Here is a 16,386-nt window from a genome sequence, read left to right on the forward strand (position 1 = left end):
GGTTGGAAGTCTGTGTGAATTAATCAAAACTGCCAGGACTCTGCACTAAGATGGGTGATTTTTACTGTGGGGAAATTATATTTTAATTTTAAAAACTCCCCCCACTTCCCCCCCACCCCCACCCCTATATCCCGGCTACAGGAGAGGGACCTGGAGGTGTCCCCTGCCCCTAACTTCTGCGGCGAGGGTGAGGGAAGAGCCTTGAGGGGAGGCGGGCCCAGGTGAGGGAAGGGAGTTGGCCCGGATGGGTCGGCGGGAAGCCGGGAAGGGGAGAAAAGAGGCACAGCTGGGCGCGCGCCGGGAGGGATGGGAAGGGCCCGTGGACCGCGGGGCGAACCCGGGGAGGGCGGGGGGGATGCCGGGAGAGAGGGAGGGACCTGCGGGCGGGAGGGCGAGAGGCACGGGCGAGGGAGGAGGGCCAGGCGTGCGTTGCGGAGCCAGCCGGGGGCGGCGAGGCGGAGACAGGCCACCGGCCGCCGAGGGTGCCCGCCCAGGCGACCCGCCCTCGCGGCCGCGGTGCGGACGGACGAACGGTCGGCGCTGCGCGCAGGAGGCGCCCGGCCATGTTCAGCCGGAGCTCCCGGAAAAGACTCTCCAGCCGATCGGTGAGTGTCCCCCGCCCGAGCGGGGCCAGTCTCCGGGTGCCCCGGCCCGCCTCGAGCGCCCCTGTGCAGGCGTCCTCCGCCCCGCGGCCGCGCACCTGTGGCCCCAGGTAAGCCGGCCCCGCGAGCAGGGGTGCGGCCCGGGCGCGCGGGAGCGCTCGTAGGGGCTGAAGGCGTTAAGTCTGGATCCCCAATCCCGGGGAGAGACGGGCTGGGAACCGTGACCCTGAATGTCACAGTCCGGGGGCGCCCAGGGAAGCCCCCTCCTTTGCCCCTGCCCTTCAGGCAGGTCGGAATCCCGGTACCCAAGCCCTAGCGTCCAGCCCTTTGGATCTCTAGCCGCGAACCTGACTTTGGGGCGGTTTGGGGGGGGGGGGGGGGGTGTCCCGTGCTGCTCCCTTCCCGGGAGCATCAGCCTGGTTCAAGGAGAGCACGCAGTGGTCGCCTCTCGGGGGCTCTGGGGAGCAGAGAGGTCTTGCTTTTGTTTCTTAGAAACCCGTGACCAAGGTGTCTGGGGGAGACAAAGCCCCAGCCAGGGCCATTTCTTCGTGCCTTAGTGCCCACGCCAGAGGCAGCCCGAACTGGGTCCGCACAGCCATACCCAGGCGGGAGACCACCCCTGGGGCCCTGCAGCGCCTGCCCCAAATCTCCCAACGCAGAGAGGAGCTTTGAAGTAGAATCAGAGGAGATGGGGTGAGAAAGGCAGGCCCTCCTGCCTGGGACACAAGTGGGGCTCTGGAGGAAGCCCGGTGGTGGAAACATGCTTGTGTTGTCTTTTTGTTTTGAAGTTGACCGGACTGGGGCGGATCGAGAGAGGCCAGCCATGTAACGCCTGCGGTGACCAGTGTCCGGGGTTTGCCTTGCATAAATGGAGGTAGGACCCCTTAGGTAGGATTGCTGGAGACAGCACCACTGCAGGGGGAAGCTACACAGATAAACCCACATATGTGTATATATGCACACACGTGCATTTTTCGCCTTTTAAATGCACTTGAAGTCACATGGAAAGAATGCAAAGGCTGTTCCTTTAAGAGAGAGACTACATCTGCTACAAATATTGAAGGTGGAAGTGGCGGCCAGACACTGTGGATGCAGGAGGGCCGGGCTCTGGCTGCATTTCCTTGATGTGAGAGTTTGGGGTCTCTTGTACCACCCTCTGTGTCTAAGTCACTCTGTCCCAAATGATTCGACTTAGGCAGGACAGTTTTTCCAAGTGCCACAGTACTGCATATGTAGGATTCCTGGGACTAGCTGGTGTTTTCCAATTGTGTTTTTAATTCAGCCTCTGTAACTCTGGGTCCTAACCACAAACCCACCACTGCCCGCCTGTGCTGTGTCAACCCTCTTCAGTGGCCAGATGTTTCTTATTAATGTGCCGTGAATGTTGACTTCCAGGCAGCCCCAGCCTGGATTGGAATGATTATGTTTGGGGGACAAGGAATCTGGGTGCCCTCCCAGTACATCTGGCTGCTGAGGCTCTGGCTGGGAAAAGTTAGGGTGCAGGCTGACAGGCTCTGTTTGGTAATACAAAGAGAAGAGATAGGTTCTTCTTGGCAACTTCATGAAAAGGCAAAACTGGTGACAGGACAAAATTCTTCAGCGTTGTAACCCATTCTCTCTTGGCTTAATGCATCTCCCTCCCTCGCCCCCATACCCCCCAGCCCCTACTGCCTCGCTACCTCATGTCCCTTTGAAGAAGGCTGTTTCTGGGCACTAGGGAGAAAGCCTGCTTTGATTTGTTTTGTTTCATTTCTCCCACTCTGTCCCTGCTTCTCTCCTTTTTCCCAATTGGTCCTGTGTGCTGGGCACCCAGTTCTAAAAAAGCTCCCCGCCAGCTCCTTCAGAGATTAAATGCTTTTGTTCTTGCCTCTGATGGGCTGGCAGCCTCTCTGCCTTTGTTTCAGGGTACTGAGCGCTGCCCTTATGGCTCCCGAGCCTTTAATAACTTCTGTGTCGGAGGCAAGGCCGGGTGACCTTATAAATATGTAATGGGCAGGCATAGGCATCCATCAGTCCTGCTGATGTTGTAGCCCCAGTAGGTGGCTCTGGACTGGCCCCTGGTGTGGCCCAAATGTGAAAGGGGCGAAATGCGGGAATACGTGTACACCCGATTTTGTCAGGCAAATCCAGTGTGACAGCACGACTGGTCACTTCCTGTTTGAGGCAGCCTTTGCTCCACTGGGGGTGGGAAGGCAGAGTGATGAACAGGAGAGTGACTTCTGGCTCCTCGCCTACTCTGGAGCCTTTAGTGACTCAGCTTGTGATCAGAGACCTGTAGGGCAGTGGTACAGTGTAAGGGTGTGGCCAGGGTCCCCTGCTTCCAATCTGACCTCCAGCTAGTCACTCTCCCTGGGTCTCAGTTTTCCTGTCCCGTTAAATGGGCATCATAATGGTACTTTCCTCACAGCTTTATTGTAGGGATTAAGCCAGATATTGAAAACACATTGTTTGCCCCATACCAGGTACTCGATAAATATTAGCTACTTCTGTCAGTTATTTTGAACTTCCTCTCAGCTAGTGCCTGGGAGGAAGCATAAAGAGCTCACTAGAGGCTGTGGGATCCTCCGGTCATCTCAGATTGTCAGGGCCTCTGCGTCTTGCAGAACCTTCAGCGATGTCAACCCAGCTGGTTCGGTGAGGGGAAAACAAGTATTTTATTTTCAGCCCATTATGGAGCCTTTCTTTTGGAAAGAGAGCCTTTCATGAGGCTGGGATGGGTTTTCATGCCCAAGCAGTTTCCCCACCAGCAGCCGAAAGCCTCCATGAATGGGGTTTTTATGGCATTTCCACTCATGGCTGGAAAGGAAACAGCTTCTTGCTTTTTGCCCCTTCCTTTTCCCTCATGGGCATGCTCTTGGGTGACCTTTTGGAGAAGAGGGTAACCATTTCTAGGTTATGGCACAAGATTCTTTTTTGGCAGTTAGAAATCCCTGGCATGCTCCTTTTCCAGTGCTCTGACTTGGGGGACCTCTGAGCTCCTGGGAGAGACAGTCACGTCTGGATAGGAGGAAAGGCCTAACACAAGGCGGAAAGACTGCCTTTGGTCTGTTTCATGGAGAGTGAATTTGCCTTGTTCCAAAGCACCACGACACCGTAAACACTGCCATTCCTGGACCTCATCTATTCTCTTGGCTTCCACATGGTCCCCCTCCCCGGCATTGTCCCCACAGCAGGCATCTCCATCAAGCAGAACACACTTGTGTTCTTGCCTTCAACACCGAAGTTCTAGGGAGGAAGCGAGTTGTAAACAAACTTTGCTTCCCTTTCTGGCGTGCTGGGGCTTTGAAGTCGGAGGGAGCTGGGCTGTGGCCTTGCTCTGGTTTTGCCAAGCTGTGTGACCTTGGGCAGAAGACTCAGTCTCCCTGAGTTTCCCTTTCCTCAGCTCTCACGCTGGGATCTCGCCTCTGAACAAATATTTGAGGGCCTGCTTTGTGCCAGGCTCTCAACAGGTGCTGGGGATACAGCGAACAGGACAGACAGGGTTCCTGCCCTTGTTCAACAAATAATTACATTTTAGATAAGGTGGTCTGGAGAAGACTCTCTGAGGAGGTGACATTTGCACAGACATTGAGATATGAAGCAAAGGAGGAGGGTTCTGTTGATTCAACCTGGGGCAAGAACCACCAGTGTCCGCATCTCATGGGAGCTTGTTAGAAATTCTGAGTCTCGGGCCCTGCCCTGGACCTAATGAATCTGGCTTCAGGCCTTAGCAGGGTCCCCAGCTGATTGATGTGCGTGGTAAAGATTGAGGAAAGCTGAATTACAGCACCTGGTACTGCTCACCCCAGCTCGCTCTCTGCCCTCTGGGGCTCCTGTGTGTGATAAAGTTGCCTCAGGTTCTGTGGAAGTCTGCTATATTTTATGGAGATTTTTCTGAGGGATCATGCTCCTTCATCAGTTATAGCGTCACCCACACCATTTGGTGGCAAATGAGGGGATTTTTAGGAATTCTAAAAAAAAAAAATTAACAAAACCACAAGAATTTCTAGGCCTTGGAGAAGAGAGTGATCGTAACTGTCAGCCAAAGCGCCCTCTTCCACCCGACAACGTAGGGCAGTTGGGGAGCAAACGTGGGCACTGCTCCCTGCAGGTGACCTGGCCGCCCCCCCCCCCCCAAATAAAAAGCAGCCCCTCACGGCAGCCCAGGGCAAATCCCACAGGGACAGGGCTGCTGAAGGAGTTCTCATTAAGGGGAAGATTAAGGCATCTTTGTGGACTGTGGCCAGGAGAAAATCATTAATAACTAGGCACTTGGTGTACTCTGCCATGAGACAGCTCTCCAAGCGGGGCTTAATTGGACTTGGTTGTTTGTACCTAGTTTGAGCAGGGAGGGGGAAATAGCCATTTTGAAAGTGAAGATTTGCCCTTTGAGTGCCTCGGCACTGAGGAATAGAGATAGTAATAGTGATACCACAGCAACGTCAGCAGTGACCAGGCTGTATGCTTACTCTGTCCAAAAGTGTGTCTCCCTCTTTGAACATACATTTCTGTCACATCTCGCCAAAACCTGTGAGGTGGATGTGATACTTTTCCTGACAAGGAGACTGAGGCTCAGAGTGGTTCCGTCATTGGCCCAAGGTCTCCTGGCTACCGAGAATGAAGCTCGGATTTGTCTCTTAACACCCAGCCTGCTTTCGCTGTGACTGTCTTCCCTGTGACTTCTCTGTTCTAAGGAAGAGGTCACAGACTGGAAGCCCTCGGCTCACACCCAGCCTGCATATGGGTTCTGTTTGGTCTGCACAGGGCATTAAACGAGGGACTTTTTCTAACATTAACAGCTAGGTTTCCAGCTTCTCTTGAAGAATCCCAAGCTGTGGTAACACGGGGCCGACTTTCCTGTGTGGTGGTAACTGGCAACACATGAATGGTCTCCGTTTGATGGGTGTAGTCTTGGCTCATTGTGGTCACCAACTTTCCAGTTGCTTTCGGGGACCTATTTTCTCATCCTTCCAATCTTGTAACAGTCCTTGGAGCTGGGGTGCAATTATTTATACCCCTTCTAATATATAAGGAAAGTGAGTCTCAGGTTTCACAGCGTGCCTGAGGTTCTGCAGGCCCCAGTCAGTGCTATTCCAACCATCTCTGACTTCAAAATTCTGTGTTCTGGACTAGGACTTCTCAGACTTGGCTGGCATGTGAATCACCAGGGGATCCTGTCCAAATGCAGATTCTGATTCAGCAGGCTCCAGGGCAGGGAACTAAGATGCATTTTTTAACAAGCTCCTGGGTGATGCTGGTGCTGCTGGTCCAGGGACCATACTCTGAATAGGAGTTGGCAAACTAGGTCCTGCTGGTCACATCAGACCCTTTGCCCATTTTGTATGACTCAGAAGCCATGCATGGTTTTAACATCTTTTAATGGTTAGGAAAAAATCAAAAGAATGCTATTTCATGACATATGCAGATTCTTTGAAAATCAGGTTTCAATGCCCATAAACTTATCTGAACAAAGTCACTCCCCTGTGTTAATGTATTGTCTGTGGCTGTCTTTGAGCTACAATGATAGAGTTGAGTATTTGCGAGAGTGTACAGTTTATAAAGCCAGAAACATTTACTATCTGTCCATTTACAGAAAATGTTCTCCTATACCACTCGTAGAGGAATATGCAAGTAGCTTCTCTTAATTTTAGAAGAAAGATTTCTGAGAACCTTTCGGATTCAGGGCTGGAAGAAACATCCCCTCCAACCTGGATGAGAATGGTGCTAAAAAATCAAAGGCAACCAAAAAACCAGGGAACAGACTAAAGCCATTTCTAAAGGGCATATGGAGATGAGGCTTGCAAGACCCGATCAATGAACCGCCAGTGGATTCTAAGCTCCTTGTAATCCCTTTAACGTTTCAGCTTTGCTGATAAATGTAGATTTGACTCTCGCAATAAAAGGCGGGCTTTCAGAACAAGCCTCCTGGAGTTGCACTTTGATGAGCGGCTGACATGGAAAGCCCAGAGCAGTAGTAGCCTTGTGAAGTCGTTTTAATTATGCAGAATGGTTAGTCTGGGGACAAGGGCTGCCTTTCCAGGCAGGATGCTTGGACTCTGAGTGACCGCGCCCCCGAAGCAGTGCTCACTGGGTCAGCCAAGACTGTGCCTCGAACAGTGTCTTTCCTTAGTTGCCCTGGTAATTGTGTTGATTGATGATTGGGGCGGTAATTTGGGGAGACACCGGCCTGCTTTCCTTTAGTGGGTTGTGATTTGGCTAAGAAATGGGTTTCTACCGGATTTTTTTTTTTTGACTTGAGGAGGAAAAACACTCAGTAAATTGATGTGCCAAGAAAAGTGGGGGACAAGGAGGTGGGGTGCATGTGCATATGTGTGTGTACATGCACATGTGCATAAGACATGCTTGCAGTCCACTAGGTAGGGAAAGCTACTTACCAGCTAAGAAAAGCTGGTTGTCTTACCTTACTTATGTCTTGGGCATTTGATAATATGCCTGATAGAACCTCAAATACCTAGATAGGTTTTTCTCTTGAGGAAATATATAAGTTCATCCTAGTGTGGCTGTTTTAGCTCTCATTTTGAAATAAGACATGGCTATTATAAACAGATTTAAAATATCACACATTCATACACATAAACACACACACACAACGAATATGTAGCAGAGAGAAGAAAACCTTTAAATCCTACCTTTGAAGGCAGGAATCAGAAAATCACAGCCAGTAGGACACAATCATTCTGCTATCTGTCTTGTTATAGCCTTGTAGCTAAGAATAGTCCTCACATTTTTAAATGGTTGCCAGAAAAAAAAAAATCAGAATTACATTTTGTGGCACATAAAATTTATTTGAAATTTCAGTTTTAAGTCCATAAATAAAGTTTGAATGGGACACAGCCATGCCTATTCATTTGGTTTCATCTATGGTTCCTTTTGGGTTTCTCTGGTGACTCAGTGGTAAAGAATCTGCCTGCTAAGCAGGAGACACAGGTTCAATTCCTGGGTCGGGAAGATCCCCTAGAGGAAGAAATGGCTACCCACTCCAGTATTCTTACCTGGGAAATCCCATGGACAGAGAATCTCGGTGGGCTACAGTCCGTGGGGTTGGAAAGAGTCGGATACAACTCAGTGACTAAACAACAGCATGGCTGCTTTGACAATAGCTGAATTGAATAGTTGAGACAGCCCTCATGGTGCACAGAAGTGAAAATATTAGGTTAGCCAGAAAGTTCTTTCAGGATTTTCCATAAAATGTTATGGAAAAACCCTAATGAACTTTTTGGCCAATCCAGTATTTCCTAGCTGGCTCTGTACAGAAACCATTTACTCACCCTGCAGCTGGAGATATATGTTGTTTATGGTTTGGTGTTTTATTTCTTCAGTTTCATTCAAATTATCATTTATTTATTAAGATTATTTAATAAATTTAATTTATTATTTATTAAGATTTTATAGAAAATATACATTCTACATATGGTCTTTTATAGCTTTTTTCATACTTGGAAATACTTCATGGACATCTTTATATGTCAATATATAAATGACATAAAGATCTAATATATTTATTAGCTTTTAGAATCCAGTATATGGGTTATCATTGAATTAAATGTCTTTGATTCATGGCTGCTTCAGCTGTTTTCCCTTGCTTTCTATCATATGCCACATGACAATAGTTCTTCTTGTGCTATGACATGCTGATGTGGAGCTCTTGTCACATTGTCTTCTAAAGAGATGTTGCCAACTTTAACCCCCGTTTTTTAAAAAATTGGACTATATTTGTGTGTTTTCTTTGAGGTGAAACTTTGAAACATCTCAGTTTATGGAGCAACCTGGCAAGTAATCCTTGTTTAATCACCCTGAGTGACAATTTATACCTGCTGAATAGTGAGAGAACACGTAGCATCGATGTCACTATCTTGTTTTCAAAATTCATTCTTGTCTTAACCCTCAAAGTGATACTTACACTCTATTGAAAGATTGCCATTCATCCTTATGCTTCTCCTGTTGAAGGTTGGTGGATAAGGGAAATCTAACAAGTTGTTTTGTAGTCTCTTGATTCAGAAAGCTGGAAGATTACCCTTTAACTCTGTAATTAATGAATATCTCAGAGGGAATTCCCCGAGAACTGAGGAACATTTCCTAAAGGGAATGATTCCTAGATCACCGAGCATTTTGACATCAAAAGGATCAAAAGATCAGCCTGTGTTGTATATGGGAGAACCATGGGGGTTGATTTCTGGGAAGAAATATATATTTCCAGGCAGTGTCATAAAAATTTCTGTGAAGCTCGTGAGAGCTTCTGAGTGTCCATTCTAGCTGAGTGGTTAAAGGGACAGGCTTTGAAGATGCTTTGTAGGAACTGTAGTCTTGGTTCTGCCTCTTATAAGCAGAGTATCCTTAGGAAAGTGACTTAACCTTTCTGAGCCTGTCTTGGTTTTCTCATCTTGGTATTCTCAGAGTGGGAATACTGTTGCTTATTACTGTAAGTTATCTTCTGAGGTTATTGTGAATGTTAAATGGGATAATATGTGTGTTGTGCTTCACTGGGCATGATGTGTAGGCTTCATATACATTTGTGGTTGGAAGAAGGCTTAATGGAAACACAGTTGGATAAGGAGCAAGAAGACCTGGGTTCATGGCTCTGACATTGTAGATTATATGACAGAACAAGGCACTTCCCCGCCATGAGCGCAGTCATTCATTTGCTAAAAATGGAGGTGATGATTCTTGTTGTAGAGCCTTAACTCAGAAGAGAGAGAGAGTGGAGTACCCCTCTGATGTGAGGATTTAGCATCTAAAGGAATTAGACTTCCTGATGGAATAGCAGATTCATATGGCTCATTACATACTCACCTGGGGACATTTACACTTTAGGTTAAATAAAATTAGAAGAATTGGACCCTGTACCCTTACAGTCTCTTTGAAGTTGTGATGTTTGTAAAAGCATATGATGTTTGTAAAAACAGGTTGCAGTCTGTAACAGGAAGACAACATTTAAACTCTGCCCCTGGGGTCAGTATTTACACAGGGTCTTTTTTTGTGCCAGGCACCCTTGAAAAATTCATGTTCAAAGCAAAAACCACACATAATCAAGCCAATCCTTACTTCATTTTCTCCTAGCCTGCTTGATAAGTATGATTTTTTCCTTGGTGCCCAGTGTGCCGTGCTAAACACTTCCATTTACACAATCACCAATCCCTTAAGCAGAAGCTCCCTTTTCTTAGCTATGAGAAATAAGGATATTTACATAATACCTGAACCCAGATCATACCCTGAAAACTCCTGAGATGAAATCTGCACTGTACCTATGTCTTGTTGATGCTACACAGCATTTAAAATTTATATTAGTTGCCAACTATTGATATTTTGGATGAAAATTTAGACTTAAGGTTTCCTCTGGAATAATGAAAAAATAATGTAAACAATGACAAATTGTGGCAGTTCATATTCCTTGCTTAGTTTTAGATAGAATACACATGTTGAAATTTTTCTGCAGCACCCAACATTCTCTGTTTCTTACCTGGCCTGAATCACCCATTACATCCCTGGCTGGCCATGTAGTCATCTGATGTTGTGACCACTGATTTGAAGAAGTGAGTGGGGAATATGTACTCAATATGTACTCCTGGAAGGATGCTATGAGTGGAAGATTGGAATAAAGGTGCCACTTGGTGGCAACGTCTGTGCTAAGCATGACATCTAAGCAACTGAGCCCTCCCTGTCCCAGAGATGTTCTTGGGCTGGAGCTGACGTGATTGAGGACCTGCTGTGTGCTTGGCTTCTTTCATGCATCACCTTTTGTCATCCTCAGAACAGTTTTCTAACACGTGTCCTTTATCTTCTCCTTTTTAAATCTGAAAACAAACAAAAAACCAAAAAACTGAAGCCCTGGGGAAGCTAGGTAAAATGTCCTAGGTCATGTAAATAATAAGTAGTGGAGTCAGGTTTGCAACCAGGTCTTGAGGGCTTGAGATCACAAATTCTTTAACAAAGAGAGAGCATTAAGCTCTGTCATTTTGACTCCCGTGGTCTAAATATAAAACAGTACCTTAGCAAAAACAGAATCTTATATTCTCACTGGCCTGGGGATGACATCTGACTGTTGTCAGATATCAGAAGAACCCTAGGCTAGTTGGCTTATTTGAGGCTGGGGTCTTGAAGATGGAACTTCTATAAAATTAGAGGGTGTGGTGTTGACCTTATTGGGATGTCTGAAAGGTGAGAAATTGCATTAAATATAATGCAATATCCAGTAAAAGGCTCCTTGCAATTTTCTAATCAGATCAGCATACATTAAAGGGGGCTCCATTCGGCTTGTTGATAGCTTTGGTGTCAAATTGGGGCCTCTGGGGAGTTTGTGAAAGCTGGTGGTGGGGCTCATTCTTCACACATGCCATTTGCATGTTTCCTAGAGGAAGCATCCACCAAAGGGCTCAGTCAAGGGAGGGAGTTGACAGCACTTGCCTTCAGCCAATCTGAGGTCAAAGCAAGTTGAAAATAAGCAAGATGATCATCCAGTCTTCAGATCTGTGTTTTTGAACTTCTGCTCTTCATTGCTTTACTAAGTCTGACACCATGCTGCAAGACAGACCCAAGCACATTTGACTGTCAGAAGGCATTTAATGAGTGTTATTTGATTTTAGTTTTGGTAGACTACCTGGTGATGCAGAAACTGCCTTCACAGTTCTTTAAAGCTGACTCATTATGTGCACATATAACATCCAGAGCGGGTCCTTTCACGTTTGCATGCTGAGGAATTAGGCCTCTCGGGGACTTATTAGACGAATGCAGGTGTTTTCTTTCTTCAACGACACTATGAAATTACTCTAACAATGTAATTTCTCAAAGTCTTTTGTTTCACAGTTAGGCACCCAGGAGTGCTCCGGTCATTTGCATCCTTGATGACTTGGTCTCTGGAGCTTCTCCAGCGACTTGCTGAGTTGTTTGGAAATTATAGTGACAGGCTTCAGTCATCTTTATGAAGACCCGAATTTGGAGACAACAGGTAACTGGGAGACTCTCCATCATCCTGTGTCTGGAATATTTGAAGGCGTAGGGAAGGGCACCATCATATGTTCTCCTTGGTTCTGGGACACAAAACTAGTAATAGTTGTGTCCAACTACTAGGTATTTTGGATAACTTGTTTAAAATTACAGAATCCTGGTGATGACATTTTATGGCAAGTTTGTTTGTTTTTAACTTTTTCTCATGTTGGAGTAGAACTGAGTAACAGTGTTGTGATAGTTTCAGGCGCACAGCAGAGGGGCTCAGTCATCCCTATACATGTATCTGTTCTCCTTCAAATTCCCCTCCCATCCAGCTTGCCACATAACACTGAGCAGAGTTTCAGGCAGGTATGTTTACTATTTTAAATTAGTTTTGATCCAATTGTTGCATAAGTGTGCAGTGCAGACAGCTTGGAAAATTGAACAAAATCAAATGATTTATTTAAAAAAAATAGCAGTATCTTTATCACACGAGGTTGAGTACACATCTCTTAGCTTTAGGGTGTGCTTTCCTTCTAGTCTAGTTTCTTTATGGTAGAGTTTTATTCATTGTATTCATTTTCTAAAGCTGCCAAAACAATTGCCTACAGACTGGGTGGCTTCAAACAACACAATCTATGGTCCCACAGTTGGGAAGGCTGGAAGTCCAAAGTCAAGGTGTTGGCATGGTTGGTCCCTGTGTGGGCTCTGAGGGGGAATCCATCCATACTGTCTTAGCTTCTGGGGACCTTCTTGGCAGTGCTTGGCCTTCCAGGCTTTCAGAAGTATCACTCCCTCCTCTGCCTCTGCCTCCACATGGTGTTCTTCCTCTGTGTTTCTGGCCCTTTCCCTTTTTAAGGACTTGTCATTGGATTTGAGCAGGATGATCTCATCAACTTAATTACATCTACAAAGACCTTTTTCAAAACAAGATCACATTTGGAGATTTGGGTAGATCTTTGAAGGGACCACTATTCAACCCATTGTAATAATTCTGGAAATAAAGCATATATACATTTACAGTATGTGTATATTAAATATACATTTAGTATATATAGTTAAATATATAGCTATATATTAGCTATATAGTTAATATATTTGAAAACATATGTAATTTCATATTCTTAAGCAGTGTGTCCAATTTGGACTTTCTAAATGTGTTCTTTGTGAAACGACAGTGGTGCGGGAGGGCTGGTCCTTGACTGCGGGGCACCTTTGTGGGGAATATGCCTTACTTGCCTTTCCTGGGCCAGTTAAATGTCTGCCACAGGAGGAGACTGTACAAGCTGCTCTTCGTGGGTGGATCTCTGAGACAGAGTTTGCTGCCCATATTGATGAATTCAGCTGTCTGAATCAGCTGAACCCTGGGTCATACTATGAAGTCCATCCATCTTCTTTGGGCTTTTGTTGGGCCTTGCCAGGGAGATATATAGGAAATGAACTGGTAGTCTGTGGACAGTTACTTGTTGGAAGTGCTTTTCACCCTGGGACCTTTTAATTAATGTCTAGGCTATATAATTGATTCACTTTCAAAGGGGTAAAAAAAAGTGAGCTTCCTTGGAAAAGGAAATTCTTCATCCTCTTAGAAATCAGCCCCACAAAACCCTGTTGGAGATGACTCCCTCTACCCCTCCCTCAGTCAGTAACCCCCTCCCACCCCCATCTGCATCATTTCTCTGTAAATACCATCAAGAAAATTATAACACTAATTATACTCCCTCATTCCCTGATTTCTGTCAAATCCAGCATGAATGGATCTAGGCTTTCCAGAATAAATTATGTGAAATAAATTTGAAAGCAGATTATGATTTTTTATCATCATGTTTAGCTATCATGAATGGAACGTTAACAATGGACTAGGGCATATTATATTCTAAGCACATTTCTTGTATTCTTATTTAATTCTTGAAACCCGTTCTGAGAGAAACAGCACTATCCACATTGTTTTCACAAGGAAACTGAGAGGCTGCAAGTGTGAGTTACTTTTTCTGAGGTTACACAGCTAGTAAGTACTCAAACCAAGGTTACATCTTACAACCCTGACTGTAGTTTGGACTCTTAAACCCCACAGTATGTGTCTGGCTCTGGAGGATTCTTATAGACTCTAAACCGTGGTTTTCACACTTCAGTATCCATCAGAATCACCTGGAGGGTTGCTCCCCTTTCTCCTCAGAGTTTTTCATTCATTAGATATCAGCAAGTGATTAGAATATCTAATCACCTCATAATTTATTTAAGTTTATTAGAACATCTAATAAACTAGGTGTTGCTGCTACTGGTCAAAATAGTTTGAGAACCACAGGTCGACACTGTAGCCCTTCTCCAGGACTTACAGTCACATCCATTTATCAGACCAGATAAACATGATTTAAATGACTAGTCCAGTTTACTAGTCCATACGTTTTCTTATCACAGAGAAACAGTGTAGGTTACTATTACCTGGTTGGTATTGTTGTTGAGTGCTTGGAATTTAGTTTGCAAAGAAGGCCTCACCCCCACAAAAGCTTTAGTATAATCTTAGCTTCTTCCTCTTTCCTATCATGTAGAGGCCATGAAATTTAATAAAGGTAATAAAGTGGTTTTTGAGCTCTTTTGTCAGCTGGAAAGTAGAACCAGCCAAGGTCTGGTATCCATGAAGATGACTAAAGATGAATGAGATGTTCTAGCCCAACCAGATAGTAAAATACAGAAAGGAAAACACTACATTACTGGAGCAGAAATAGATTTTTACGACAAACTCAGATATCTCCCCAAATCAACCCAGGTGTTGTGGGATGATGATGGTCTGTGATAAAGGTGATACATATTTAAAAGCAGTGGGGAAGAGATTCAATAAATGGTGCTAGGACAAGCAGCTTTTCATTTGGAATGAAAAGATTAATCCAAAACTTTTCAATATAAAGAACATTTAAATTTGATTATGGACAAATGCTTTTATGAACAAATTGGGAAAGTGAAAAGCATATCTAAATTCAAATATCCCTTCTTCCTTTTTCTCTTCCTGCCTCCCCTCTTGTAATGCTGACCACTTACTGGTCCCCAAACACAGGCATAGTTTCACCTCAGGGCATCTGCCCTTGCTGGGACATCCCCCAGGACCAGCCCCCTACAAACCCATCAGTTTTTTCCCTTGCTTCCCTCCAGATCTCTTACCTTATGTTCCGTGATCATCTTAAAATTGTGTTCAGATCCCTCCCTTTTCCCTTCCTCTTAACTCTTTGTTTCTTCAGAGCACTTATTACTACCTGACATTATACTTTTAATAGATTATCTTGCTTTTGTTCTCACCCTAGAATTAGTTACCTTAGCTACAAAAGAATTTAAACTTCATGAGGATGTTTTGTTCCATGTTTCCTTTGTTCAGTTCTCTAATACCCATAAAAATATGTAGTGCACAGCAAGAAACCTACCAGAATCTGTTTACTGAATGAATAAATGGATGGATGATAGGAATCCCAGATGTTGTAAAGGAAGATGAGTTATTTTGACATGAAATAATTTAAAAATTGTCAAAACAAAATTGAAAAAAAATTTGGAACAGATAGGATAGAGACGAGGCCTAGTTTTTTAAGATATGAAAACAGCTCTAATAAAAATATGAAATGATTTATTAGAAAATTGGGCAACTGATCTCATTAGGCAGGTGTTTGAGAAGGTATAATTTGTTTTCATAGTAATGTTCTAATGTTTCCACTTATTTGTGACTCTAGTATAAGTAGCTCTTAGAAAATGTTTGTGATGTCTATATTTAATTAACTATAGCATCTCTTTCCCTAAGAAGTATTAAAACAGTATGCATACTCATGTTTTGGGCTAAGCTTTGTATGCTTCTATCAAGAAGATTAAAAGGCCTTTTAAGATTCCTTAGGATTTGAAGTTGTCTATGGGTATGAACAAGACCCATAGCTGTGCTAGTGTGATCCAAGAGAGGACAGGAAACAGCAAGTAAAAGCAAGTGAAAAATCACCTCTGTGTCTAGGGGTGTGGGCATTTCACCACTAATGGGTACCTTTCTCTTTTCCTGTCATGATGACTTGGGAGTCTTGCCTATGGCCTTTAGAGGCCTGGGGACTGAGATGTAAACTCTCTTGTGGTCTGTGGGATTGTACCATCACAGTGCAGGTAGTCCTGCCTCGAATGCCAATGCCATGCTTCCCCAGTGAGAAGCAGTGAAAAGCTTTGGAGGCAGCAGGTGCCTTTGGGAAGTGCTTAGTACATAGCCGATGTTTGGAAACTTAACTTTGCTGGACCTCAGTTTCTCTCATCTATAAATTGAGGGAGATAGATTATAGAATAGGAAGCCCTTCTCTCTCCCCCCATTGTTAATACATGGTAATAGTATTGCTAGGGTTTTCCTGCTCAGGTAATCAACTGAAGAGACTTGGACAAGAAGAAATTTAGGAGAAAGAACAGAAATTGTTGACTCAATCTGCTTGTCTGATGAGCATCCCCTCTTCAGAATGCTCTCACTCTTCTGCTTGCTTTAGTTGTGGTGTTGTAGAATTGTATATCTGCCAAGTGTGGATTTGTTTGTTCCTTATACTACTCATTGCCAGTTATACCTGCTATTATAGTTACCTACATAAACCCATGACATGAATGTGAGAAGAAAGAAGAGTTGTTATTTCTTTGAAAATTAAGCTGAGTGCTTGGAAATGACCTTAAACAACTTAAAAATATTGGGAAAGCGGTGGAAATTGTAAAACGACTTAGATATTTTTGACAGCATCGTTAAGGTCTGACACTACTTTAAAAAAACACCTCAAAAAACAAGCAACAAATAACACCACCAAAAAAAAAAAAAAAAAAAAAAGACAAACCAACCTAGATAAGAGAAAACCTGCACTGGGGATTGAAGAAG

The 16,386-nt window shown here is 44.6% G+C and overlaps 1 protein-coding gene across 1 annotated transcript in view; it reads left to right on the top strand.

Moving 5' to 3' along the window:
• Nucleotides 1-529: 529 nt before the first annotated feature.
• Nucleotides 530-16,386, top strand: part of PRICKLE2 (prickle planar cell polarity protein 2) — a 337,833-nt gene continuing 321,976 nt past the window's right edge. The window contains exons 1-2 of the mRNA XM_061128147.1: nucleotides 530-605; nucleotides 1,391-1,476. Coding sequence (XP_060984130.1) covers nucleotides 564-605; nucleotides 1,391-1,476 — 128 coding nt within the window. The 5' untranslated portion in view covers nucleotides 530-563. The remainder of the gene's footprint in view (nucleotides 606-1,390; nucleotides 1,477-16,386) is intronic.

Source organism: Dama dama, chromosome 24 (genome assembly GCF_033118175.1).
Source record: "Dama dama isolate Ldn47 chromosome 24, ASM3311817v1, whole genome shotgun sequence".
Classification (NCBI taxonomy): domain Eukaryota; kingdom Metazoa; phylum Chordata; class Mammalia; order Artiodactyla; family Cervidae; genus Dama; species Dama dama.